The sequence below is a fragment of the Chlamydomonas reinhardtii genome, chromosome 16 (genome assembly GCF_000002595.2).
Source record: "Chlamydomonas reinhardtii strain CC-503 cw92 mt+ chromosome 16, whole genome shotgun sequence".
NCBI lineage: Eukaryota > Viridiplantae > Chlorophyta > Chlorophyceae > Chlamydomonadales > Chlamydomonadaceae > Chlamydomonas > Chlamydomonas reinhardtii.
This window is the reverse complement of record NC_057019.1, coordinates 1,487,816-1,512,116: the sequence shown is the minus strand read 5'-3', so window position 1 is coordinate 1,512,116 and position 24,301 is coordinate 1,487,816. Positions and strand designations below refer to the sequence as shown.

The following is a 24,301-nucleotide window of genomic DNA, read 5'->3' as shown; positions in this document are numbered from 1 at the left end:
GAGTGGTGGCAAAACCCCAAACTGGGCAGAGGGAGGGATCGGAATTGGTGTCAGGGTTTTCGCGCGTCGGTTTGCGCCCGACCGCCCCTCGTGCTGCTCTGTCTTCAGCTTCTTCCAAGGTCGGTCTTCCCATGACAGATCGCATTGGGCTTAGGGTTACTTGCACCGGGTGTCAGCTGGGGGAACCTGGGGGAACGGGAGGTGCGATTCGGGCGTAGGAATCCGCGGGCGGCGTCGTGCGCCGTGCAGGCCCGGCTCTGGCCAGTATCCACCCATGCCAACCCGGCTTCGAGCAGTAACTGCGGGCGGTATCGGTATCTGGCGGCACATTGGATGCAGTTGCCGCCTAGCCAGGAATTGCGCAAGGCCTTAGTGGACAGGGGGCCGGACCTCGTTAAAGTCCCTTGACATTCCTTGACCTCGGAAACATGAGTACGCAAATACATGGGCTGGGGTGCTCGGCAAGAGAGGTAGTGTAAGCCTCCTGCCAAGCTGTCGCGGCGGGAGCGCAAGCGCCCCCATTGCCTTGACCCCCTAAAATATTAAAGTTAATCGCAGGTTCTCAATGAGAACCATATAAGCGATTAAGCTTATAAGAACAGATACTACACATGATCTGAGCCAAAAGGCCGAGAAAGGTATGCTTCAAATTGGCGCCATCGACCAAGCAGCGTCCAACACCGTTGTCGGGGGCGCTAAAGCGACGCGCGATGGTGGGTAAGGGTTTTCCGCAAATCACCACGCACCCGTCATCCCTCGCAATGCGCTGCGTGCCAACTGCTGTCAACCGTGCTGGCTTGTCGTTACAACTATGCAATTACAGGCTGCCACCCACTTCCACTGCCGCCGCCAGCACCTCCAAAGCCTGCACCACCGCCTCAATCTGCCTCTGCTGTGCGCCCACTCGTGATCCCGCCACCCCGCCCCCTTTCACACAAGCAGAAGCGCCAGCGGCAGCATCACCCGCAGTCGCTGGTGCGAAGCGAGCTAGTGCTGCGGCCAGTGCTGATGCTGGCTGTCGGCACTCTGTACGGAGTAGCTCCGTAAGGTATGCGGGCGCCGCAACAGTCAACAGCGGCGCGGCAGGCGGAAGCCCGGCCGCACTGCCGGCGCTAGCTCCTGAGCTGGCTGCTACCGCCGCAGCCACCCCCGCCACTCCTGCTGCTGCCGACGGCAGCCCTGCCTCTCGTGACGGCGCCGCCAGGACCGCTGCCAGGAGCCGCAACAGCTCCACCTCCCTCCACAGCTTCCCCAGCGCCGCCGCTGTCGCCGCCGCCGCCGCCGCCGGCAGCCGCCCGCCCCCTCGTCCGGCGGTGGCGGCAGCTGCGGCAGGGCTGCCACTGCCTGCCGGCGCCGCCCCCGGCGGCAAGGCAGAGGCTACAGCCGCCACCGCACCACCCAACCGGCTCATTACTGTGCGCGCCAGTGGCCCACGGCACTGTATGGACGGAGCGTCAGCAGCTGCTGCGTCTACTGTCTCCCGCTCTTCCAGCCCTTCCGCCTCCAAGCCCGCGGCCACGACAACCACACGCGCCACGTCCAGGCGAGCACGCCAGCTCGGCAGCAGCGCCGTTGCCAGCGCCGCGCCTCGTCCGCCGCCCTGGCTGCAAGCGCCACTTGCCGTCGTCAGGACCGAAGCCGCACTCGCTGAAGCCGCGGCGCCGCCGCCGCCGCTCGCGGCTATAAGATCCAACAGCTCCGCCCCCACGGCATGCGCTGAGGCCGCCGGCAAGCCAGCTGCGTCCTGCTGCTGTGTGTCCAGGAGGGCCAGCAGCAGCAGCGCTTGCACCGCCGACACAACTGGGTGGAGGGGCGGCGCCAGCTGCGTTGGCGCGACTGTTGGCGCCGGGACCGACGCAGCAGCAGCAGCCGGCGGCGTCAGCGCCTCCAGTAACACCAGCAGCGGCCTCACCGCAGGCCACAACGGCGGCGCCTGCGGCGGCTGGGATGACAGCCGCTCCGCCTGTGCCGAGGCAACGAGGCTCCGCAACTGCTGCGTCGCCCCCGGGATAGCCGCCCCCGCGCCCTCACTTGTGGCTGCTGCTGCTGCCGCCTGGCAACTGCGGGCGCCCAGCGCCTCTGCGAGGCGGAGCCCCGGCCCTGGCTCCAGTTGCGCGGCCTCGCTGCCCCCTGCCGCCGTGCTGCCGCCGCCCCCGGTTCCGCCGCATGCTCCAAGTGCGTCCAGTAGCACCGCCGCCAGTATTCGCTGGGCCGCGGCCGACGGGGCGCTTAAGCGCACGTGCAGCGCAAACACCTGCAGCCGGGCCCCGCCATAGGGCGTACATGGGTGACGGCGAACACCGTGTGTTGCAAATCCCGTCACTGTTGCCTATTTGCATCGGACGGTACTTCTAGAGGGGCGCGTCATAACACACCAGAAGCACGGGGCCACCAGAAGCACCATGGAAGGTACTGACAGACATTAGAAGCACAGGCCACGGGGCCACTGCACTCCAGGCAAACGCGCACCTGGGACGCCACAGGGAGCTGGGCCGCTGCCGCCTCCGCCGCACCCTCCACACTGCCGCCGCCGCCCTGCTCGTCGCTGACGCCCTCGTAAGTACCGTCTGGAAGCAGCAGCGCCGGTCGCGCCAGCAAGGCGCGCAGAGCGTCTGCACAAATGGAATTCCAGATGGAAAATTGTGGAGATAGCATGTCTGATGCTGCCGGCATCATGAAATGCACTCAACACTGGCGAGGTAGCGATGGGCCTCGCAGCTACACTCACCAAGGGCTCGAGCATCACCACCCTCCACGTCCCAAGCCGCTCCTGGTCCACCTGCGCCCCCGGACTCCTCATCTGCAGCACCGTCGGGCTCGGCATTGCCTGCCACACCCTGCACTCTGCTGCGTTGGTCAGAAGCGACCGACGCAGCCGCATCCCTTCCATCCGGCTCCGCACCCGCCTCCGAAGTAGCTGTCCCCGCCGACATCGGTGTCGCCGCCGCCGGGGCCGCGTCGCGGCAGCGGCTGAGCGGCTCCAACAGCGGCGGAAGCACGTGCGCCAGAAGCCACAGCTGCAGCACACGACCGGCGCAACAGACACGGCTGGTGAGCAGGTGCTACTAGCACGCTATTAGCAAGCTGTCTCAGCATACCGTACGCACAGCTGTATGTGCATCAGACCTTTCCTTCCCGGTCCCGGCGCCAGGTTCCATCTCCCCACCACCCCCGTGTCTTATTACTCCAGGCACTGCGCTGAATAGCAAAGCCCCCCCCCCCCCACGCCAACGCACTCCCCGCACGTGCACCAACACACCCCACACCCCACACGTGCGTTGCCCGCTCACCGCACTGATGGCCTCATCAGAAAGCGGTTGGCTGCCGGCGTCCGCGGCACCCACGTGTGCCGTCACCTGCTGCTGCCGCCCGTCGCGCCTGCGGCCGCCGCCTCCAGCACCCGCCTCACCTCCCAGCCCGCTAGCGCCTGTTGTTGCTCCACCCCCAGCCCCACCCCCGCCACCAACCCCACCACCAACTCCATCGCCACCAGCCGCGCCACGCATTCGCAGCGGCCGCCGCAGCACCTCCAGCGCCGCAACCAACTGCAGGCCACCGTCACTGCTACTGCTGCTGCTACTGCTGCTGTGCTGGCTGCTCCCATGCCCGCTTGCGCTTCGCTCCGATCGAGACGCGGCGAGCACCCTCCACAGTAGGCCCGCCGTCTGGTCGGGCGTGAGGGAGGTGAGGCAGCGCACCATGAGGGGGGCGGCCGCCGCCACGTCGCACTCGGGGCAGAAGAGGTCGCCTGCAGTGGCGTGGGTTGCAGTGGCGTGAGTCGCAGCGGCGTGGGTTGCAGCGGCGTGGGTCGCAGTGGCCTGGGCTACAGCAACCGCCACTGCCAGATTGGCCCTCACGTGTGGGCAGGGCGCCGTCGCCAAAACGTTGCAAGGCCCCCTAACGACAACTGTGACAACAAACGTCAAAGTGCCAGCCGCCATGCCGGCGCATCAAACCTCACACACGCGCCTCACCTCGCGCCAACAGCAGCTCCGTCAGCGCCAGGGGACTAAGCACGCCGCCGCCGCCGCCGCCGCCGCGCGACGCCGCGCCTGCCGCGGCCCGCGCCTGCTCCTCCGCCCGCTCCTCCTCGCACACGGCCACCAGCAGCGCCGCCCACGGCAGCCGCTGCCGCGCGTGCAGCTGTGGCTTGCCTGCGTCTGCGCCCACTGCCGCTGCCGTAGCCGTGGCTGTGCGCTGCTGTGAGTCGTCGTGGAACACGTGGGCACTGCGGCACCGGGAGCAGCGATGCGCCCCCGATTCCGGCTGGTGCGCCTGCGAAGACGCGGCTGCCGCTGCCACTGACGGCGTCTCAGCTTGCTTGGCTGCCGGCACCGGGGCCGGCACGGCGTCAAGCCGCCGGCGCTTGTGCGGCGGCGCCTCCATCTGCCCGCCCTCCTTCGTGTCCACCTCCTCCGCTCCCTCCTCCTCGAGCGACGCTACCCCTGCCCGCTGCTGCTGCTGCTGCTGGTGTGTGTGCGCATGCGCCGGTGTCTGTGGCGGTGCCAGCTCTCCGCCTCCGCCACACAGCCTGCGGGACAGCCGCACCGCATCCTCCAGCACCTGCAGCCGCAGGTGGGCGGGCGTCGCGGCCAGGCAGTCCCGAGCGAACCGCACCACAGGACAGCCGCGGGGCAGCCGCCGTGACGCTGACTGCGGCGCTGTGCCCTGTTGCTGGTGCTGCTGGTGCTGCTGGTGGTGACCCTCAGCGGCAAAGGCGACGGCCTGTTAACATACACGAAGGTCTTGACTGGGCACCCACCTACGGTACACGTGACCAGTGCTTCCCCTTTGCCCGTGCAAGCAGCATGGCAAGATAGGTAGGGCCCTTGACCTCTCCCACTGTGCTCTCTAACAGTCCTTGTGACCGCACACACCCGCACCCGCACCCGCACCCACCGCTGCCTCCAGAATCGCGGCCCGCAGCTCCCGTTGCCGCGCCCACAGACACCCCAGCGGCGGCGACACGGGGCCAAAGCACTGCAGCAGCCACGTCACCGGCAGCATCCGCGTGTCGTACTTCAGGAGCCCTGCTAGTGGCGGCGGGACTGGCAGCGCTGGCGGCGCCAGGGTCCCGGCAGCTGGCGCAGGGTCGCCGTCGCGTTGCTGCGACGGCTCGTGCTGCTGCGGGTGTGTGGCCGCACCGTTAGCATCTGCCATGTCAGCGTCTACTGCTATTTCCGCACCGGCGGCGCCGCCGGCATCCTCGTCTGCAGAACCCCCTCCCAGAGCCGCCCCTGCATCCTTTGGCTCAGATGCTGCCGTGCTGATCTTTCCCTTCTTTCCCTTCTTCCGCTTCTTGCTCGCCGCTGATGCATCAGCTGAAGCCGCGCCACCGCCACCTCTGTCCGGCCCGCTGCCACTGCTACCGCCGGCTGCGGCTGCGGCGGCGCTGGCGGCATGCGCGGCCCGCAGTGCTGCCATCACCGGCCCCACCACTGCGCCGGCTAGCAGAGGCTGGTCCGCGAGCAGCCGCTGGAGCACCTGGAGGTGGAAAAGGCATAGAGCATGACCATTGTCTTTGTAATCCTGGACAAGCCCAACAAGGCCCGACACGGTATCCCTTGGCAGGCAGTGTTGGCTGCGCCAACCCGGGCGTGCCCCAGCCAGCGGTAAGGCCTGGAAGGCGTGGCAGTACCGTAGTGGTCGCGGCAGCCCCGCCCCGCTGCCACGCACCTGGTCAAGTCCACTGCGCAGGTGTGGGGCCCGCGGGTACACCTCCGCCACCAGGCGCCGCAGCTCCGCCTCAAAGCCGGGCAGCTGCAGACGGAGCGAACAGTACGTTCTTTTATGGGGGGGAGGCTGAGGCATGTATCCACACTAAGTGTCGACGCTCGAGCGCCGCCGCGGCATCCCCAGCCCCAGCGCTGTTACAGGCATACAAAGGTTTGAGCGGCGCGCCTGACTTACCTTGCATGCCTCTGACAGCAGGGCCCACGAGCCTCCGACACCCTGTGCAGGAGCGACACGACGAAGCGTAGGCGCGCAAAGATGCAGGCGTGCGGCAGGCCGTTGGTACGCCGGCTGTCGCCAACTGCGGCATGCGTAGTTTAGCGAGCCCCGCATTGTCGCACCTTGCTGGGTGCAGTGGTGGTGCTCTGCCCTCCTCCGCGTGCATACGGCTGGCTCGCAGCAAGAAGAGTTGCGCGTAAGAGTTCCATTGCGACACCTCCCACCGCACAACCGCTACAGACAAGGATGCCTTATGTTTCTATGCTCATTCTGTTGCAGCCGCTTGGTAGAGCTATGCCGGTAGGTTCGTATGTGAAAGGGATGGCGAATGGGAAGCGTCGCATGCGATTTCTCTGTCATGCAACATTGTTCGCGAGTTTAGTGCTGAACATACTGTAGTAATATTTAAAATAAATCATGCGACGACAGATGCAAATCACGCGCCCATGCACTTCCACCAGCGGCCGACCTGTCCTCGGCGGCCTGGCCACGCGTTCAGGGCGACCCAATTTGCAGTGTAAGAGGCGCGAATGCTCCATAGTAGTATATGCGAGCATTCAGAGCCCTGCGGAGCTTGAGCAGCGCCTGCGGTTGGAGGCACTAACGGTGAGGAACGGCCCCACGAACCCTGGCCCTGTCCTGGGCCGCTTGTTCGTCGTTTTCAATGACATCTGTATGTCTCGGTCGCGCACCCACTTGCAATTGCCATCAACAGCCGGCAGTGATTCTTGTGGAGCCGCAGTTCGGGGAAAACATCGGCGCAGCGGCACGTGCCATGAAGAACTTCGGGCTCCATGACCTTCGAGTGGTAAGCAGCCGCTTTGAGGGGGGGGGGGGGGGGGCACGGGGTCAGGGTGAGTTATGCAGGGATGCTTTCTTGCGACGGCAGACGTGTGTTCTGTTACTCAAGTTCGTGCTCGCGCATGTCGTCCTGTTGCACCGTTTCGTGTGCGTACGGCAATTATTGCGGCTGAACAGGTGGCAACGCTGCACCCGGTCTTGATGAGTCGTGCAAAACCCAACCCATTGTGCAGGTGCGGCCGCGGGACGGCTGGCCTAATCCCCTGGCCGTGGCCACCTCCTCCCATGCAGCAGACTTGCTTGAAGCTGCGCGGTTGTACGACAGCGTTGAGGCGGCCATTGCGGATCTGGATCGAGTGTACGCCGCCACGGCACGCACACGGTGGGCGGTTTAAGGCGTGCGTGCAGAGAAGGCGTGCGGTGGGGTTGATGGGCAGCCGTCCATGCATGACAGGACCACCGCTCCGGCAGCCTAGATATACATGCCGGCACCATTTGTCCACGCCCAGTATGTCATGATCATGTTCATGTTAATTTATTAATGTTGTGGAGATGGGAGTCTTAGCGTCGCAGCTGCTGGCCCGAGTGTGGCATGCATGCTCACTGCGCACGCAGGTTCATGCACAAGCCCTTTGTCACGAGCAAGCAGGTGGCAGGGGACATTTGCAGCGGGCTGGTGCCGGTGGCCCTCGCGGCGGCAGCGACAGCGGCAGCGGAGGGGCCGGCGGATGCGACTGATGTGGCTGCCCGCATGCCGCGCGCCGGACTCATGTTCGGGCGAGAGAGCAGCGGCCTGACCAATGAAGAGGTGGCGCTTGCAAACAAGGTCTGTATGCGTGGGCCGCAAACACATGGGCACAAAAAACATGTGCAGTCGTGCTGTCGCAGATATGCCGCACCTCCATTGCGCCAGCCTTAACCCAACTGCGGACGAACCGTCATCAACTCAACTGATCCTGCCCGCCACTGCCTGCAAACTGCAGGTGCTAACGATCGAAGCAAACCCAGTGTACCCAGTCCTCAACCTGGCCCAGGTGGGTCAGCAATGGGTCCCGCGCCCGGCTTCCCGTATGGGAGGGTGGCGAAGGCGTCGCATGAGCGTCACGGGACAGGCGCAAGCTTAGCTCGTAACACCGGCATACCGTTTGCTGTTGGAACCTCCGCAAAGCGCCAAACCCGACCTGCCACGCCACCGCCACCGCGCCCGGCACCCCATGGCTGGCCACAGGCCATCGTGTGTGTGTCTTACGAGCTGTTCCACGCGCGCGCCTATGGCCCAGAGGGCACGGACGCGGCAGCCAGTGCCGCTGCAGCATCGTCATCAGCGCAATCAACGCAATCACCTCTCACCGGCAATGGAGGCAGCACGTCAGGGACGCCCCTGCCCGCATCTGCCAGCGGCGTGGCCCCCGGCGAGACTTCGGCGTCTTTAGCGAGTGCCACGACCTCTGTGACGGCTGCATGGCCGGCAGTAGCAAGCAGCGCCGAGGACTTGCGGCGGCGGGCGGCAGGCGCCGCGGCGCAGCAGCAGCTGCAGCCGGCGCCGCGAGGGGACCTCGACAATTTTGTGAGGCGGCTGGTGGGAGCGCTGGACGAGTCAGGGTTCTTTGAGAGCACGGACAAGTGAGTGGCGCAGTCAGCCTCTGCACCACTGGCATCCGTCCCCAAGGTGGCTTCGCCGCACTCGGAATGATGCACTTACTGACATGCTCCCGTCCTCATCCTGTGCTTATCGACTCACCCACGGCACTGGCCGCTCGTACTATCTTCGCCTGCACACGAGCCCGCGGCCCCACTGACACTGACCTCGGCGGCCCGGCCCGCTGCTAACTCTACGGCCGCTGCCTCCTTCTGACCTTTGCAGGCGTCCCGCCACAGAGCTGTCCATCCGCAACCTCGCCTCCAAGGTGGAGGGCCTCACCCGCGGCGAGGTGGCGCTGCTGCACGGCATGCTATCCAAGCTCACGGCCGCGGCGGAGGTCACCGCCGCCAGGCGCAGGGCGGAGAAGGCAGCAAGGGCCGAGGCGGCAGCGGCAGCGGCGGCGGCCGAGGCGGGGGCAGCGCAAGAGGCGGGCGAGGACGCCGCTGCGGGTGGGCAGTAGTAGGGGGTTGAGCCTGGGGCGCGCTACTCGGCGGATGGCGCACAGTCCACGATATGTGCCGTACGGTGAACGTGGTAGTTGTAAGCGGCCTCAGACGTGCATGTAGGGAACGTCCCGCATGCGCTGATGCGCATCATGTACTGCAGCTCTGCCACGGCCATCATGCAATGCTGCATTTTTACCCGCTGTGAGGTCGCTCGCGCCCAACGTCTGCTTGGGGGGTTCGGCGGTCGCGGGTAGCGGCGGGAGGCTACGTGGTGTGGTGAGGGAGAGCTGTTGTCATGTGTTGTCTGCGCACATGTGCGTACGGGGAATGCCGGTTGGCCTGGACTGGTAGCCAGCTTGTATCGTCGCTAACGGCGCGTCACTTACGGCGTGGCTGGCTTGGGTGAATGACAGCTGATTGTGCGTTGACATGCACACGGTTGCTCCGACTCCAAGAAAGTGGACCTTAGTTGTGCTCACAGTGTAGGGCCTGATTGGTATGCTGTGCATCACCTGCGGCGAGGTGGCCGAGCGGTCTAAGGCGCTAGTTTCAGGCACTAGTCGGTTCATCCGACGGAAGCTACTAGTCCGAAAGGGCGTGAGTTCAAATCTCACCCTCGTCAGCTTTTGCTTTTTGCACAAGGGGGGTCGCTTTTTCCACGGCGAATCTGCGCGTACCCTGGCCCTGACGCCGTTCGTTGCCTTGCGTGCGCGACGGTCTGTGAATACAGGCACTTGCGCGAGGCACGTCTACGCTGCTGCACCGCCATTGGGGTTGGGCTACGGATGACGACGGCATGCCGCAGAACCAAGCCGCCGATTGCCCAGGGCCAGGGTACGCGCAGATTCGCCGTGGAAAAAGCGACCCCCCTTGTGCAAAAATCAAAAGCTGACGAGGGTGAGATTTGAACTCACGCCCTTTCGGACTAGTAGCTTCCGTCGGATGAACCGACTAGTGCCTGAAACTAGCGCCTTAGACCGCTCGGCCACCTCGCCGCAGGTGATGCACAGCATACCAATCAGGCCCTACACTGTGAGCACAACTAAGGTCCACTTTCTTGGAGTCGGAGCAACCGTGTGCATGTCAACGCACAATCAGCTGTCATTCACCCAAGCCAGCCACGCCGTAAGTGACGCGCCGTTAGCGACGATACAAGCTGGCTACCAGTCCAGGCCAACCGGCATTCCCCGTACGCACATGTGCGCAGACAACACATGACAACAGCTCTCCCTCACCACACCACGTACACTAGCCTCGCCCCCCCCCCCGCCCGCGACTACCCATTGCAACTCACAGGGTCGTGATGAGTATACCGGTACCCAGAACATGCAGTCGTCAAAATGTAGAAGGCGTGCAGACAGCCACCTCACTCGACATCAGGGAAGGTTTGGCATGGAACCCCCTTATCCTGCTACAACAGACTACGCTTCAATACCACATGTCCCCACCGCTTGGCCGCGCACTCACCCGCCCCGGCCCCTTCCGCGGCCCCTTCCGCGGCCCCGACCGCGCCCGCCACGCCCGCCGCCAGGCCCATCCTCCATGTCAACGCCATCATCGTAGTCGTCATTTGCTCCCACTGCGTTGCGCGTTCCGAAGCTGAACAGGCTAGCCGCAAGGTCCTTACCACTCAGCGCAAGCGGTGGCTGCGGCGCTGGAGCCGCCGCCGCGGGAGGTGGATGGTGCCAGCTGGGCAGAGCAGTGGCCGCCGCAGTGGCAGCCGGCGTGGAGGCGGGCGCGAGCTGGTCTCGAGGAGCACGGGGCGCGGAGCCGCGGCTACCGAGGGCGCCGCCAGTGGCAGCGGCAATGGCAGCGGCTGCGGCGCGCGCTGCCACTGTCATTGCTGGGTCAGCGGCCGGCTGGCGAGGCGGAGGGGGAGCTGCCGCGGGCGCAGGCGCAGGCGCCGCGGCCTCCTGCACCCCGCCTCGACCTCCGCGGCCCTGACCGCGACCGCTCGGGGCTCCACTGCCAGGAGCGATGGCGGCCGCCGCAGCTGCGGCTGCACTGGCAGCGGCACTTCCGCCTGCACTCGTACCGGCCTCGGCCTGTCCTCCACGGTCACGGCCACCGCCCCGGCCCTCGGACGGCTCCGGGGGCTGCTGCTGCCGGCCCTGTTGCCGCTGAGGCTGCTGCTGAGGTGCCTGCGGGGGCGGGGGCGGCGGAGTCACAACAGCCGGAAAGCCATGGGGCTGGGCCGACTGCGGCCGCCCTCTCCCATGGGCACTGCCACCACGATCAGGCCTGCCGCCACGGCCTGCCGCCGCGTCTGCGCTTGAACCTCCGGCTGCGGCCATCGCCGCCGCCGCCGCAGCGGCCGCGGCCGCAGCTGCAGCTGGTGGGGCCGGGGGAGGGGGTACAAAGGAAGGCGCCGCCGACGCAGGACGGCAACGACCGGTGTCGCTGTCCCGACCAAAGCCTGAGCCCAAATCGCCGGCGCTAGCACCGCCACGGCCGCTAGCGCCGCCGTATCCGTTCCGCCCGCCGCTTGCGCCATCGTCGCCATAGCCGTCGCCCGTGGGCCTGCCGCCACGGCCACGGCCGCCGCCGCGCTCGCCTGCCTCGTCAGCACCGCGGCCCCGCCCGCCGCCACCACGGCCGCTGGCGGCCCCACCGTAACCGCCACTGTAAGCCCCGCGGTCACCGCCATAACCGCCATCCCCGCGGTCATAGTCACCGCGGCCGCCGCTGCGGCCGCCGCGGCCGTAATCGCCGCGCCCCCTGCCGCCACCTCGGCCACCGCCGTAGTCGCCACCTCGGTCGTACTCCCCTCGGTCGTACTCGTCCCGTTCACCGAAGCCGCCACGGCCGCGGCCGCCTCGGCCGCCAGTCATGCGGCCGCCGCCATAAGCGCCGCGCTCCCGGCCGCCGCCACGTTCCCCGCCGCCGCCACCACCGTACGCTCCAGGCCCCGGGCTGGGTTCTGGCACTGCGTAATACGAGTCCTCAAGATCCATTTGAGCCTGTTGGGGCAGAGTGCGGTACACAGGGCAGCACAATTGCATGACGACAACGGACAACGCAGGGAGTAGGCACTGACTCATCCACAAACGTTAAGTACACTGCACACAGTCAGTCCCCCGACGCGCACACACACTTCTGCCGCACCATGCTGCAAGCACGTTGTCGACCCCTTCCCCGGTTGTGCTTATCTGACAACACGGAGCATCCCCACCCCCTCAGGCCACTGGGCGCACCTGCAGCTCACGAGCCAGTGCCTCGTCGGCCTCCAGCTGGCTCTGCGCCTTGGGGCCTGTGCGAGCGCGTTTTGGACCGAGGTCAAGGACGGGCAAGACGATATTACCGGTAGTACGTGAAAGAGAATGCGCAAACGAACCGTACAAGAGAGGTTCTGAACGCACTTGTGTGTGCGTCGGGGAGGAGGGAACGATGATGCATACCCCTTCTGCCTTACCCAAGGCGCCCAACGCCCAACGGCCCACCGGCCTAACCCAGATCCACGACCTGTAGCTCCGCTGGCGGCCACGACTGCAGACCCCCCATCCCTCCAAACCCGGCTTCCAGTTGCTCCAAGCCCAGCTCCCCCCAGCCCCCAGCACACTCGCCTGCCGCCGCCGCCGCGGCCTTCTGCTTCTTCAGCGCCTCATACTCCTCCAGGGTCATGGCGCCGTCGTCACCCTCGTCGTCCTCGCCGCGCCGGCCCCGCCGCCCACGCGGCCCGCCTGGGCGAAAGCGACCGAAGCGACCTGCGTGGACGTGTTTTGCCCGGGTCACGTGTACACGCCCGTACACACCAGACGTAGGTGAGCAGGGTCAGCGGCCGGCGCGCATGTGTGCGTGTCTGTGATTTGCGAAATCTCATGCCGCAGCTGCCCCCAACGCCAACGGCCACCGTGCGCATCAGGCGGCTGCAACCCATCACGCCTATAGCACTGCCCTTTGTCGACCAGGCGGCCACCACCGCACCCACCTGTGCCCTGCTCCTCCCGCGCCTCCAGTTGCTGCATCAGCTTGTGCTTGGCCGCCTCGCTGCCCGCGCCGCCGCCGAAGACCGGCGCGGCTGGCGCCACAGCAACTGGCGCGCGCGGCGCTGCGGGCGCCTTATCGCCGGCCGCTGCGCCGTCAGTCGCCGGGGCCTTGCCGCCACCCGCGGTGGCAGCTGCAATGGCCGCCGCGGCCGGGCCCATTGCGGAGGGCTGCGAGCAAGAGCACGGCACACCAGCCATGAGCATGAGACACAAGCGACTGGCAAGCATACACGCGGCATCCTCGCCGCAGGGCTCGTGAAGTCCATTATGCCGGCGGTGTTGAAAGCTTTACTGCCAGTGGGAGGGCCGAAGCGGTTACGGCCCCCATCCCACTCCCGCACCCGCTTGGGCCCCATGCCCACCTGTGGCCGCCCCGGCGCGCTGGCGGCCGTGCGCCCCGCTATCTTAGCGGCCTTGTCATCCCGGCCTGCGGCGGCAGGCGCACAGCGCAGGTGATGATGCAGGCACACCAACCGCATGTGAGCCCGAGACACTGTGAAGCGCTGAAGCCAGCGGCGTATAGGGCCAGTGCTACTCAGCCACGGCCCAGCCCACCATCGCACCGACGGCACCTGCCTATTCGGACTGGGCAACGCAGCCGCATGCACCGATCCCCAATGCGCCCACCTGGCACGAAGTGGCGGAAGGGCGGCGCAAGCGCACCGTCGTCCTCGCCCGCTGCCGCCGCCGCCGCCGAGCCGCCCGCCCCGCCCGCCGCCGCCGCCGCCTGCTTGGGTCGCTCCAGCCCTCCGTAGCGCCGCTGCGTCTCCCAGGCCGCCGCCAGGTGCTCCACTCGCCCGCCCAGGATCTGGATGCGGATTGCAGCAGGGCCGTGCAAAGCCGTGCGCGGTTTCGCGATAAGCAGGTGATGCGCAGGCAAGAGCAGGAGCATGGCTTTGAGCGGTCGTGCGCTTTGTGTCGGGTCGGGCGGGGACGTGCGAGCGTGCGGGTGATACAGCTACGACCACGACATGCGCAGGTTTGCAGGCCGGTCCTTTTTACTTTGATGGTCTTGGGCTGCAGCATCACCACGCCCGCACGCACGCTGGCGTTGCTGAGCAGCACCTTGGTCCCGGGCGCCAGGAGCTCCTCATTGAGGCCGTCACAGCGCACGTGCTCCACCGCCTGCGGATGGTATGTGCGTGTGTTAAAGATCACAAGGAAAACATTGCGCAAAGACAGTGTATGCGATGCAGCAAAGCGACGGTTTATAGATGTTACCTGAAGCTACCTCGCATACCTGCGGTGAGCCGCCGGTCTTACCAACCGGAAATGTGCGTGTGTGTGGCTGCGTGTGGCTGTGTGCAGCTGTATGGCTATGTGGCTGTGTGGCTGTATGGCTGTATGGCTGTGTGGCTGTGTGGCTGTGTGGCTGTGAGGCTGTGAGGCTGTGTGGCTGTGTGGCTGTGTGGCTGTATGGCTGTGTGGCTGTGTACGCAATCCGAAGCCACAGTGCAGCATCGTGCCCTGCTGAGTTCCGGCTCCACAGGTCATGCGCCATGTCCCATGTCCTCAACTCCCTACCTTGCAGGTGATCTTGCCGTCCGTGAGCCGAAGGCACAGCATGCGGCCATCGCCGCCGCCGCCGCCCGTCTCCTTTGTGGTGGGCCGTGACGTGTCCACCACACTGCTCACCTGCGGCACCGACGCAGCGGGCGGTCAACAGCACGGTATCACTGGGGTCTGGGGGACAAGCGGCAATGCCCAGCTGATTGCCATCCCCCGCTGAGTGGTCATGGCGGTCAGGACGTACGGGCCGAGATCCAGGGAAACAGGGCTGGAGTGGCCCCGCTGGGCCCCGCACCTGCAACACGTGAGGGCCCTTAACGGTGGCGTTCGCGGCGCGGTTGATGTCGTCCGGCAGGCAGGGCTTGCCAATACGCTTAAGGTCCTGGTTCAGGATGTTAGCGTGCACAGAGGCGGCATTGCCCTCCGACTCCTCGATGAGCTCCTGGTAGGCCTGCGAGGGGTAAGAGTGCGCCGCGAGTCCGGTTGGCTAGGGTGGGCACGGTCGTGTTAGGTGCGACCAAACTAGATCAAGTCCAGTTCGGAATTGTGTGGCGCATACTTTTCGCTCACATCGGGCTTTATGCTCCAGCCCTGCGCTTCCAACGTTGAAAGCGACATTTGTCGGTCTTCGCTAAACGGCCATGAAAGGCTCCAGATCAAAAACTTCTGGTAACTATTATGTATCGCAATCCTTCAGTATCATTGCTGCAACACTATCATGAGCTACTTTCCAAAGTTTGGGCCAGCAACTTGCCGCCAGGTCTTGCTGTAAACTTTGCTATCGCAACGCACTATTATGTGCATGGATGGTCAAGTAAACAGAACAAATGTCCCGGGTTATTTGCCATCCGCGATCCTGCAGCACGCTGACACGCCTGCAGTGTCAGCCGTCACCCGCCCTGAGCCAATACAGCAAGCCTGCACCAGCTTTTGGGCCTCGGAACCTCTGCACGGTGCAGGTCAATTGCAGTACAAGACACACTGCTTTTGTCATTGCCACCAAGGGTGCTCTTGTGGGACCAACATGCTACGGTAGTGCCAACGTTTGACTGTCCTGAGACGCTGGTCAGTGCGTGTCTCAAGGATGCTGTGACGCTCCTGTCACACCCGCAGTTGGACTACAAGAAGTTTCAGCGCATGTGGGCGTGTGCGCATGAGCCGCAGGCCGCACACATCCGCTGCTTTAACTCTGCCGCACTCCATACGACTCGCTTGCACATGTCCAGAACGGGTATCGTCGAGACTCTTCAATTGTTGTGATCAACGGCCACTGGGTGCGGGCTTGGGTGCGGGGCTTTTCCCCTTCTTCCAGCTTCTTCACAGGCAGGCACCTCTGTTTACAGGTTTCTTCTTCCCCTTCACTAGAGGCGGGGGCTCTCGACGCAAGGTCATAGAAGCCACAATAAGGATAAAGTTAAGGATGCGCTGCTCGGCACCGAAAAAAGTGTGCTGGTCCTGGCGCCGGCAGACGTTATGTGTCTACTCCTCCGACTCGGACTCGAAGCGCCCATGCTGCCATGCAACAAAAGCCAGTTCGCCGCTTAGAACGCAACATCACGCCCGCTGAAACCCCTCGAAAGCCTGTCACATGGCGGGCGTCTCCCAGTCAATCTAAACCGTTCTACCCAATCTGCATGGCTGCGAGCCCCATTGGGGGCCAAAAACACGATGGTGTCCGAAGCACTTGCGCATGCATACATGCGTCCTTTGGCAGTTGGCACGCATACGTCCTTCCCACCCTTAGTCTACTCTTTCCAATGCCCGCGCGTGCCAACGCGTTGCAACATCACCGCTGCACTGACACCCTGCCGCTTCTTGCCCTCCCGCTAGGGCCTTGTAACTTCTGCGCCCACCGCACATCTCGCCGCATGCCCTCACTGCGCGTCACTCGGCACCTCCGCGCGCGCCTCACTTGCCCAGCTTAGCGGCCTTGCGCGCAAAGGGGTTGTTGAACGCCGCGCTGGGCTGCTGCTTGCGCTTGTGCGAGTCGCTGCCGGGGTCGGGCTTGGCGGTGGCTGCAAGCAGCAACGTGTTGGGGGTGGGCAGGCCACGGCCCGACTTGGGCCCCGTGGAAAGCCCCCCCGCGCTCCCTGGGCCCGCGGTCATGACGTCAGCGAAGGGCGTGAGGCCGCCGCGGTCGCCAGCGCCGCCGGCGCCGTCCGCCGCCGCGCCGGCGTTCAGGTCCGCGGGCCCCAGCGGCTGCGTGCTGCGCGCCGCCGCGCCGCCCTCCCCGCCTTGCCCGAGCTCCCCAGCTGCCGACTCCACGCCTCCGCCCCTGCGACGCACACAGCGACGCCATGACATCATTCACAATGCTCATCCCGATCATGTATGAGTGGCATGTCCCATTCGCCCCAGATTGCACTTGTGAAGAAAGGTCCCCCCTCAAGCAGAGCAACGCAACGCAACGCAGCCATGCATCATGCACACCGCACGCCCCCGCCACCGCCGCCCGCCTCACCGCCGCGCGAACGGAATGGGTGTGTACGACCGGCCGGCCGGCGCCACCTGCTGCTGCTCTGCCGCCTCGGCCGCCGCCTGTTGGTGCTGGTGGTGGTGGTGGCCGTACGGGTCCGCGCCCGCTGCCATGGCCTCATTTGCGGCGATGATGGCCTGTGGGCGGAGGAGGGCACGTCGTGGGGGCGCGTGCATGTGGAGAGGCAAGTCAGGGTACAACCCAGCGCTCAGATCGGGAGCAGAGCCCTGAGCAAGAGTCTCGACCAGTGCGTGCACCAGGGCGTGTGGAGGAGTAAGGCCGCTTAGGAAAGCGTGCGCCGGCACGGCTCTGCACGTGCTGGTGCCCAGGTTGGCAGCCCCCACGCCAGCCCCAAGGCTTCCGCATCCCCCCCCCACCCCGCACACGCACCTGCTTCTGCTCCAGCACCACGGCGATTCGCTCCGCCAGGCCGCGCGCCTGGTGGTGGTTGGCCACCGCCACAGCGCCTGCGTGGTCGCGAGGAGCCAAGGAGAGGAGCGGAGGGGGTCAAGAACGGTCGGGGTCGGGCCGTGTGGGTGTGCAGATGGGGTATGGCAACGCTGTTCGGGCGATGGGCTTGCGGTCCCGCATCACCACACCGCACCATGGACACGCTACATCCAAACAATCCTGGACAATCTAAGCCCTGTCCGCCCCGCAGGCATCCGCCTTCGCAACGCTGCCAGCTGCTGGACACCACCCCGCGCCGCGCCCTGCAGCACTACTCGCGTGCACTGCCTCTCACCCGACAGGCTCTTGCACATGTTGAGCATGGCCGCCACCTCCAGTGCGCGGCCGTGGCGCTCCGCCCGCACAAACTTCTGAAACGCCTTGAGCAGCGCCGCGTCGTGCTTGGCCTGCGGGCGGCGGTGAGGATGGAGGGGAGGGGGGATGTAGATACCAGTCCAAAGTAAACCAAACCCAATGCAGTAGGGCGAGGAGGAGGGAGGGGGGCTGTGGGTAAGGGCAGACGAACTGCGCCGATTCACATAGCGTGCTGTCGGCGGCCCCAGCCTTTACCAAACCCGTTTGCGCCTCTGCGCTCACATGCTCACACACGCACTCGTGCTCTCACCTCGCCCTGGTTCTTGAGGTGCCGCAGGTCAGACGCCTCCTCCACCTGCCCCGACATCTCGGCCGCCTCCAACCTGGCCCGCAGCACGGACAGCTTGACTGCCTCCAGCAGCGCCTTCGCCTCCCACTCCGCCGCCGCCCCCGCGCCGCCGTCCAGAGCCAACACCGGCGGGCTCAGGTCCATGGGCGTGTAGAAGGGCCGCGGGGACACCTGCGTAAGGTGTAACCATGGAAGTGCAAGAGCGTGTGTGCGTGGGCAGGGGAGGTGTTAGCAAAAGGGCAAAGGATAGGCACTGTGCATGTGAATGCGCACGCAAACAGCGGCCGTGCGTGCGTGTGAATGTGTTTGTGTACAGGCCGGCGTGTGCTCAGGTGATCCGTGTGTGTCAGTGCGCATCTCTGGCGCGGCATCCATCCTAGGGCCGAGTGCGTCCGGACGCAACGCCGCGACGTAGCGCAGCCGCGCAGCCGCGCACGTGCGCACCTGCGGCCGCGGCTCCGCGGGCTTGCACACCACGGCGTACAGCTGCTCGCCGGACAGGCCCACGGGCCACAGCACCTCGGATGCGCGGCGGGCGGCGGGCGGCTCGAACACAGGCACCCAGCGCCCGCCAAAGTCGGGCGTCCTGCAGTGGCGGTATATCCGGTATTCCGGACAGCGGGCAGGCGGGTGTGTTGGGCAACGGAACGGAAGCGAGACCGCCCTAAACGCGCGAGTTGCTTACGGAGAGTGTGTGTGGTCAGCTAATTTGTTGGTTGAGTGGGAGTGTGCATTAGGAGGCAACGTCGCGCAGTCGTGCCCTTCCAGCCTGAGCCCAAGTCTCCCTCCCTTCGTCTTGGTGTCCATGTCATGCCGCATCCACACGGCTAAACCGTACACTGGATTGTGCGCGCGCCTTCATCCGGCTGCCCGTCCCCACCCACCCATCCACCCACCCATCCACCCACCCATGCACCCGGACCCGCCCCGGCTCACCGCACGCACACCACGCCCGCGCTGTCCGCCGCCGCCGGCACGCCCGTGTCCTCTGCAAACCCCAGCCAAGTGAGCGTGGTCCCCGGCGTGAGCGGCAGCGGCTGGCTGAACACGCACACCAGCGACAACGTGTCGTACAGCGACAGCGACAGCGCCTGACTCTTGGTGTGCGGGTTGGGCGGGCCTGCGTTGCGTGTGTGTTTTGTGCGGCGTGGCGTGGCGTGTGATCAGCAGATTGCATGTTACGCTTGGCACCCGCTTACGACGCAACACCGCTTGCCAGCAGGCCGGCACGCCCCCAAACGACCGTTGCCGCCGCCAGACCAGCAGCCAGCATGTGACTTGCGCAATGTGAGGCCGCCCCCGCACCCCCACGCCCGCCCGCACGCACCCGAGTGCCACGCCACCGCCAGCTGCCCGCCCGCCGCCACCAGCGCCACTGGCTGCCCCTCTAGCCTCAGCACCGCCTGCTGCGCGCCGCCCAGCGTGAACAGCCGCAGCAGCTGGCGGCTGGTGGCCACCGCCACAAAGGTGGAGCCTGCGGGGCGGGAGGCCAGGGGCGGGAGGCCAGGGGCGGTGGCGGGGTTGCGCGGTGGGGTGGATGGCCGTGGCGGTGGGTGGCGGTGGCGGGGGCGAGAGTGTGGGGTGACGCGGTGTGAAGGCGTGCAGCATTGCGGCATTGCGACGCGCCGGGTACCCAGTTGCCTCCTTTAACGCACCCAGTACCCTTCCATATGCACACCTGCGAACATGCACACACACACACACACACACACACACACACACACACACACGTGTGCGCACCCACCAGTGGCCAGGCACAGCGCCTCCTCGCCCTCGCCCAGTGTGGCGGTCCAGTCGCTGTTGGGTGCCCACGGGTCGAACGGCCGGAACATCACCAGACCAGGTACGCCGGCGGGGGCGGCGCCGCCCTCGGCGGCCGCCGCAGCCACCTCCGCGGCGTCGGCCTTGACCGCCGGGCTGGAATACACCACGCCCTTGTCGCCTGCGTGTGCGTGCGTGTGCGTATGTGTGTTCGTTTGGGTGCGTTTGGGATGCGTTTGAATGGCGACGACAGTGCCTGTGTTTGTGTGCTTTGGCGGGGGAGGGGGGGAGTGCGAGGCCGGGCAGCTTTGCTTCGACCTGTTGTGTGCCCCGGGCAGACATATCTCCAGGTCCTGCTCCAGACCAGCCGTGGAGCTCCCCCTTCTCCTCCTCTCCTCCCTTGCCGCTGCCCTGCGGTTCGGCCCTTCCCGCTTGGCCCCCTCTGTTGGCCCCGGCCCACTGGGCCCCCCTCCCTGCCCCCATCCCTGCCCCCATCCCTGCCTCCCAGCTGGCCTACCCAGCGCCGCCCGGTCGAAGCCGTAGTAGTCGGTCAGCAGTGGCACGCGGCTACTGAAGCGGCTCGAGTCGTGGAACAGCACCTGAGGAGTGAGCGGCGGGGCAGCAGGCGCAGCAGGCAAATGGCGGCAAAGGTGTGTCAGAACGCAACCAGAAAGGACGGCTTCGTTGATGCGCGCACACGTTTGCAGGGCGGACACAGCCAAGTGGGAGGCGATGGACGGGCGGTCAGGACGGTGCCGCGCGGACCCCCCCTTTCCTCGTCTGCCTCCTGTCCGCCCCAACCCTCTCCAAACCAACCCTCCGCCACCTCGCAAACCCTTCCCACAGTCGGGAGTGGGAAAACACTAACCCCCCCCCCACATACATAACCCAAACACACGCACACACACACGCGCTTATCCATAACACGCACACATGCTCACATCCAAACACACACACACACACACACACACACACACATCCAAAACACACACACACGCACACACGCGCCCGCACCTCAATGACGTGGTGGTCGTCCACGGGCCGGCTGCTGACGCTGCCCGCCAGGTTGTAGCACAGGAAGCGCGGCCGCCCGGGCTCGGCCGGCGTGGCGCCCGGCTGGAAGGCGGGCTGCGGGGCGGGGCCGGCGGGCGGCGCAACCACCGTGCTGCGCGGGCGGGAGACAGTGACGGATGGGGGGGGGGGGAATTTGTGAGGGCAGGCGGCGTGTGTGCAGAACGAGTTTGGGTTTGCCCCAGCCAACGGCCACGCTCTCCTCCTCGCTCTTTGCATAGGATTCGGTTTAGTTTGGGCTGGCATCTACAGCCCGCCCGCCCCCGCCCTGGCCTGCTTGCCTCACTTGCCCGCCGCTTCCTGCTCGTCCTGGGCCCTGCCCCTCCCCGGCCCCCACCCGGCACCGCCCCGCCCCGCCCCACCCAGCTCACCGGACAACGGTGCGCACGGTCGTCTGCGTCCGCGTGGCCGGCCGGCCGTTCACGCCGCTGTGCCCTCCGCGGCCGCCTCGCCCCCCGCTGCCCTCCTCCTCGCCCTCACCGCCGTCCGCCGCCTCCTCGGCACCAGCCGCCTCGGCACCAGCCGCCTTGGCGCCTGCGCTGCCGCCGGCGCCGTCTGCGCCTTCCTCCACCTCCACCTGCATCTCCTCGATGACCTCCTCGCGGATCTCGCCACCCTCGGGCGGGACCAGGTCCGCACCGGCGGCCTCGCGCTCCGCCTTCTCGCCGCGCTTGCGCAGGTCGGCTGCGAAGACGACGGCGCGCGCGCGCAAATACAGGCAGCCCGACTTAGCTGAGGTAAGCTACCGGCATCCCGCCACACCCCACACCTATGATACCTAGATTCACCCACCGTCGTCCTTCAGCAGCGCTTCGCGCTCGTACACAACACCCGTCGCCCCGGCCAATCCTCTGCACCCCACATCCCGTGTATGCGGCTCGTCCCGCATCCCCCCCCCTACGCGCTGGAGCTGGAGCTGGAGCTCGAGCTGGAGCCGGGAGCTGGTCGACATCGTCGGTAACGCTTGATGTTCCGCAAGATGGTCTACCACTTCCTTAACTAGTCATGCTGGTAACCCCCCCCCCGACCCACGCCCACTGCTCTCACCTAGGCGCTCCTGCTCCCGCTGCAGGCGCTCCAGCTCCGCGGCGCTCACGGCCGGCCCCGGCATCTCCGTGGGCACCACACCGCTCCACACACCCACGCCGCCCGACTCGCCCACCTGCGAAGGTGCGGGTGACGTGTTGCGTCGGCGCTCATGATCAGTCGTGCACATGGAACGACGGATGCCTTGCACCGCGCGTGTTGTGCCCCCCTGCCCCAACACCCCCTCCGGCACACACACCCCTGCCCGCCCTCCACCAAATCCTGGCTGCACACAGTCCTGACTGCACACAGTCCTGACCCCCAATCTGTCACTGGAAACGAATGCCCCTTTTCACCACAACACCACACGTACGTGTGGGCACGAACCCGGCCCGCATTACCGCCACTCACTCACTCACCCACCCACCCACCCACCCACCCATCAATCCACCCCCATGCCACCCCATGCCCTCCCTGCCCCACCCCCGCCGCACCATGGCCAGCTCGTTCCCGTCGGGCCGCCACACCAGGCCGCTCATGACCTCCTCCGCCGTCGCCGCCGCCACCGCCGTGACGCTGTTCACGTCCCACACCACAATGCGTTTGTCCTGGCCGGCAGTGGCCGCGTACACGCCTGCAGCGGCGGCGGCGCAGTGGCGGGGTGGAAAGCCGCAGTCAGGAAGGCACCGCCTCAGCTGGACCGCCCTGTAACCACCCGCGAACACGGCATGCACGCCCATCCTTGCAAGAAGGGCACTTCACCTCCTCCTTAACACCTTGGCCTACCCTTAACATCTCCTCCTGTAAACCGCCAGAGGCCCAACCCACCATTGGGCGAGAAGGCCACGATGTTGACCGCCTTGCGGTGCTCGCCGCTCAGGTAGCCGGTGGCCTCCCAGCTCAGCCGCTCGTGCAGCGCCACGTCGCCCTCCGCGCCCACAGGCACGGCCAGCACGCTGCCGCCGTCGGGGTGCCAGGAGGGCGCGTGGCGGCGCGGCGAGGAGTAGTCGACCTGCGGCGAGGGCGGGGGCGCAGTGGGGTGCAGTGAGGTGCAGTGGGGTGCGGGAGGGCGTGCGGGAGGGCGCCAGAGGGTGCGTGAGGTTGTGCAGTGCAGCGCTGCCGCAGGGCTTGGCAGTAGGTGCGGCCGTGTGCAGCGCCCATCGGACTGTGCACATCACCGGCCAGGTCGCCACCATAGCCAGCCACCCCACCCGCCTACCACACCCCACCCCCTCCTCCTCCACCACCACCCCTCCTCCTCCGCCTCCTCCTCCTGCCCTCCGCTCCCGCGATTTCTCGACTACAGGGGCCAACTTCATAGGGCTCGGGCACATAATCCCCTCCCCCTCACCCGCTCGCACTGTGCGTCCACCCGCTTCTCCAGCCTGCCGCTGCCGGTGTCGTACACCACCAGGCCGCCGGTGCGCAGCGTGGCGGCCAGGTAGGCGCCGTCGGGGTCCCAGGCCAGCGCCAGCACGTAGTCGTCGCAGTTGAGGCTGCGGTACACCTGCCGTACGGTTGCGGTAGCCATAGCGGTTGGGGGTTGGATGGGTGAGGTGAGGTGAGGTGTGGTGTGGTGTGGGTGCTAAGTGGAGGTAAGGGCATGTGAGAGGCGGAAATGGACGCCCGCCCGCCCATGCCTGGGGTCCGTTACCCTGCCCTGTAACTGCCCCGGTCCCGTAACTGACCCCCTTGGTTACAACCTTTTGCCCGGTGGAATCTGTACGCGAGCAACAGCAGCTTACCGATCCGTCTTTGACCTCCACCAATTTGATGAGGTTGTCGTCACCCGCCGCGGCCAGCTTGGTGCCGTCGGGGCTGAAGCTCAGCGCGCGCAGAGTCAGGTTGAAGCGGCACGCCGAGCGCTCCAGAGTGAGCGAGGGCAGCTTGTAGAGCTGTGTGTGCGATGTTGGAAGGGGATGCATGAAACCTCAAGATTGCGGAACCGTGGCCTCCCGGGTGCCGAGCCCTCGCGAGCGGCACGTCTCAAACCGGCCAGGCGCGCGACAGATAGCCTGCCCTACCTTGACGTAGGAGTCGTCGCCGACGGCCACATACTTCCCCTTGGGATCGACAGCTAGGATGGTGGCAGGAGGAGTGTCCACTTTGCACGAGCACTGAGGCTCGAGAATGAGAGCGTCGCGCAGGTACACGCGCCCGTCCGCTCCCGAAGTGACAAGTGAAACCTCATTTGGTGTATTTGCATATGCAACAGACGACTGGCCGGGTCCGTGGCCGGTTTGAAGCTTCAGGTGCACGTCCTTAATTTTGGGAGGAGCCATGTTGTGCAGCGCCCAAAGCCAGGTCCTTCAAAGCCCGTTGGACCAAACCAAGCGTAGCTTAAAGCCAGTGATGTTGAGGCCTGGCGGGAACGTCGCGCTCAAGTTTGAGCTGTCGCTGCTCTTCGTGGTGTGCACTGCCCCTGGCCTGATATGTACCTTACTGATGCGTCAAATAGTGTCTATGCTAACACAGGCTGCAGTAGCAGGTCAGTGCAATTTGCCGCGAATTCAGCGA

At 66.1% G+C, this 24,301-nt stretch overlaps 4 protein-coding genes across 4 annotated transcripts; 1 reads left to right on the top strand and 3 right to left on the bottom strand.

Annotated features, from left to right (window-relative positions):
• Positions 1-33: 33 nt before the first annotated feature.
• On the bottom strand, positions 34-6,265 carry CHLRE_16g653100v5 (uncharacterized protein). The gene is made up of 9 exons (XM_043070836.1): positions 6,075-6,265; positions 5,911-5,952; positions 5,677-5,760; positions 4,900-5,484; positions 3,975-4,725; positions 3,291-3,748; positions 2,729-3,017; positions 2,470-2,612; positions 34-2,254 (listed from the first exon to the last, which is right to left on the bottom strand). The coding sequence occupies exons 1-9, from the start codon at positions 6,159-6,161 to the stop codon at positions 818-820; spliced, it is 3,876 nt and encodes a 1,291-aa protein (XP_042915479.1). The 5' UTR covers positions 6,162-6,265; the 3' UTR covers positions 34-817.
• Positions 6,266-6,365: 100 nt separating this feature from the next.
• On the top strand, positions 6,366-9,521 carry CHLRE_16g653050v5 (uncharacterized protein). Its single transcript, XM_043070835.1, has 7 exons — positions 6,366-6,558; positions 6,668-6,760; positions 6,987-7,135; positions 7,369-7,579; positions 7,737-7,787; positions 7,982-8,376; positions 8,618-9,521. Exons 2-7 carry the CDS (start codon positions 6,728-6,730, stop codon positions 8,853-8,855), a joined length of 1,077 nt encoding a protein of 358 aa, XP_042915478.1. The 5' UTR covers positions 6,366-6,558; positions 6,668-6,727; the 3' UTR covers positions 8,856-9,521.
• A 242-nt stretch (positions 9,522-9,763) lies between these two features.
• On the bottom strand, positions 9,764-15,135 carry CHLRE_16g653000v5 (uncharacterized protein). The gene is made up of 10 exons (XM_043070834.1): positions 14,907-15,135; positions 14,632-14,787; positions 14,352-14,462; positions 13,830-13,952; positions 13,455-13,635; positions 13,190-13,254; positions 12,770-12,995; positions 12,405-12,545; positions 12,036-12,091; positions 9,764-11,801 (listed from the first exon to the last, which is right to left on the bottom strand). The coding sequence occupies exons 1-10, from the start codon at positions 14,952-14,954 to the stop codon at positions 10,305-10,307; spliced, it is 2,604 nt and encodes an 867-aa protein (XP_042915477.1). The 5' UTR covers positions 14,955-15,135; the 3' UTR covers positions 9,764-10,304.
• Positions 15,136-15,661: 526 nt separating this feature from the next.
• Positions 15,662-24,255, bottom strand: CHLRE_16g652950v5 (uncharacterized protein). Its single transcript, XM_043070833.1, has 18 exons — positions 23,809-24,255; positions 23,530-23,679; positions 23,136-23,291; positions 22,613-22,796; positions 22,279-22,418; positions 21,806-21,920; positions 21,130-21,442; positions 20,702-20,852; positions 20,205-20,286; positions 19,671-19,868; positions 19,254-19,400; positions 18,863-19,046; positions 18,371-18,512; positions 17,888-18,097; positions 17,558-17,669; positions 17,203-17,279; positions 16,798-16,949; positions 15,662-16,611 (listed from the first exon to the last, which is right to left on the bottom strand). Exons 1-18 carry the CDS (start codon positions 24,064-24,066, stop codon positions 16,245-16,247), a joined length of 3,138 nt encoding a protein of 1,045 aa, XP_042915476.1. The 5' UTR covers positions 24,067-24,255; the 3' UTR covers positions 15,662-16,244.
• Between the last annotated feature and the right edge of the window lie 46 nt (positions 24,256-24,301).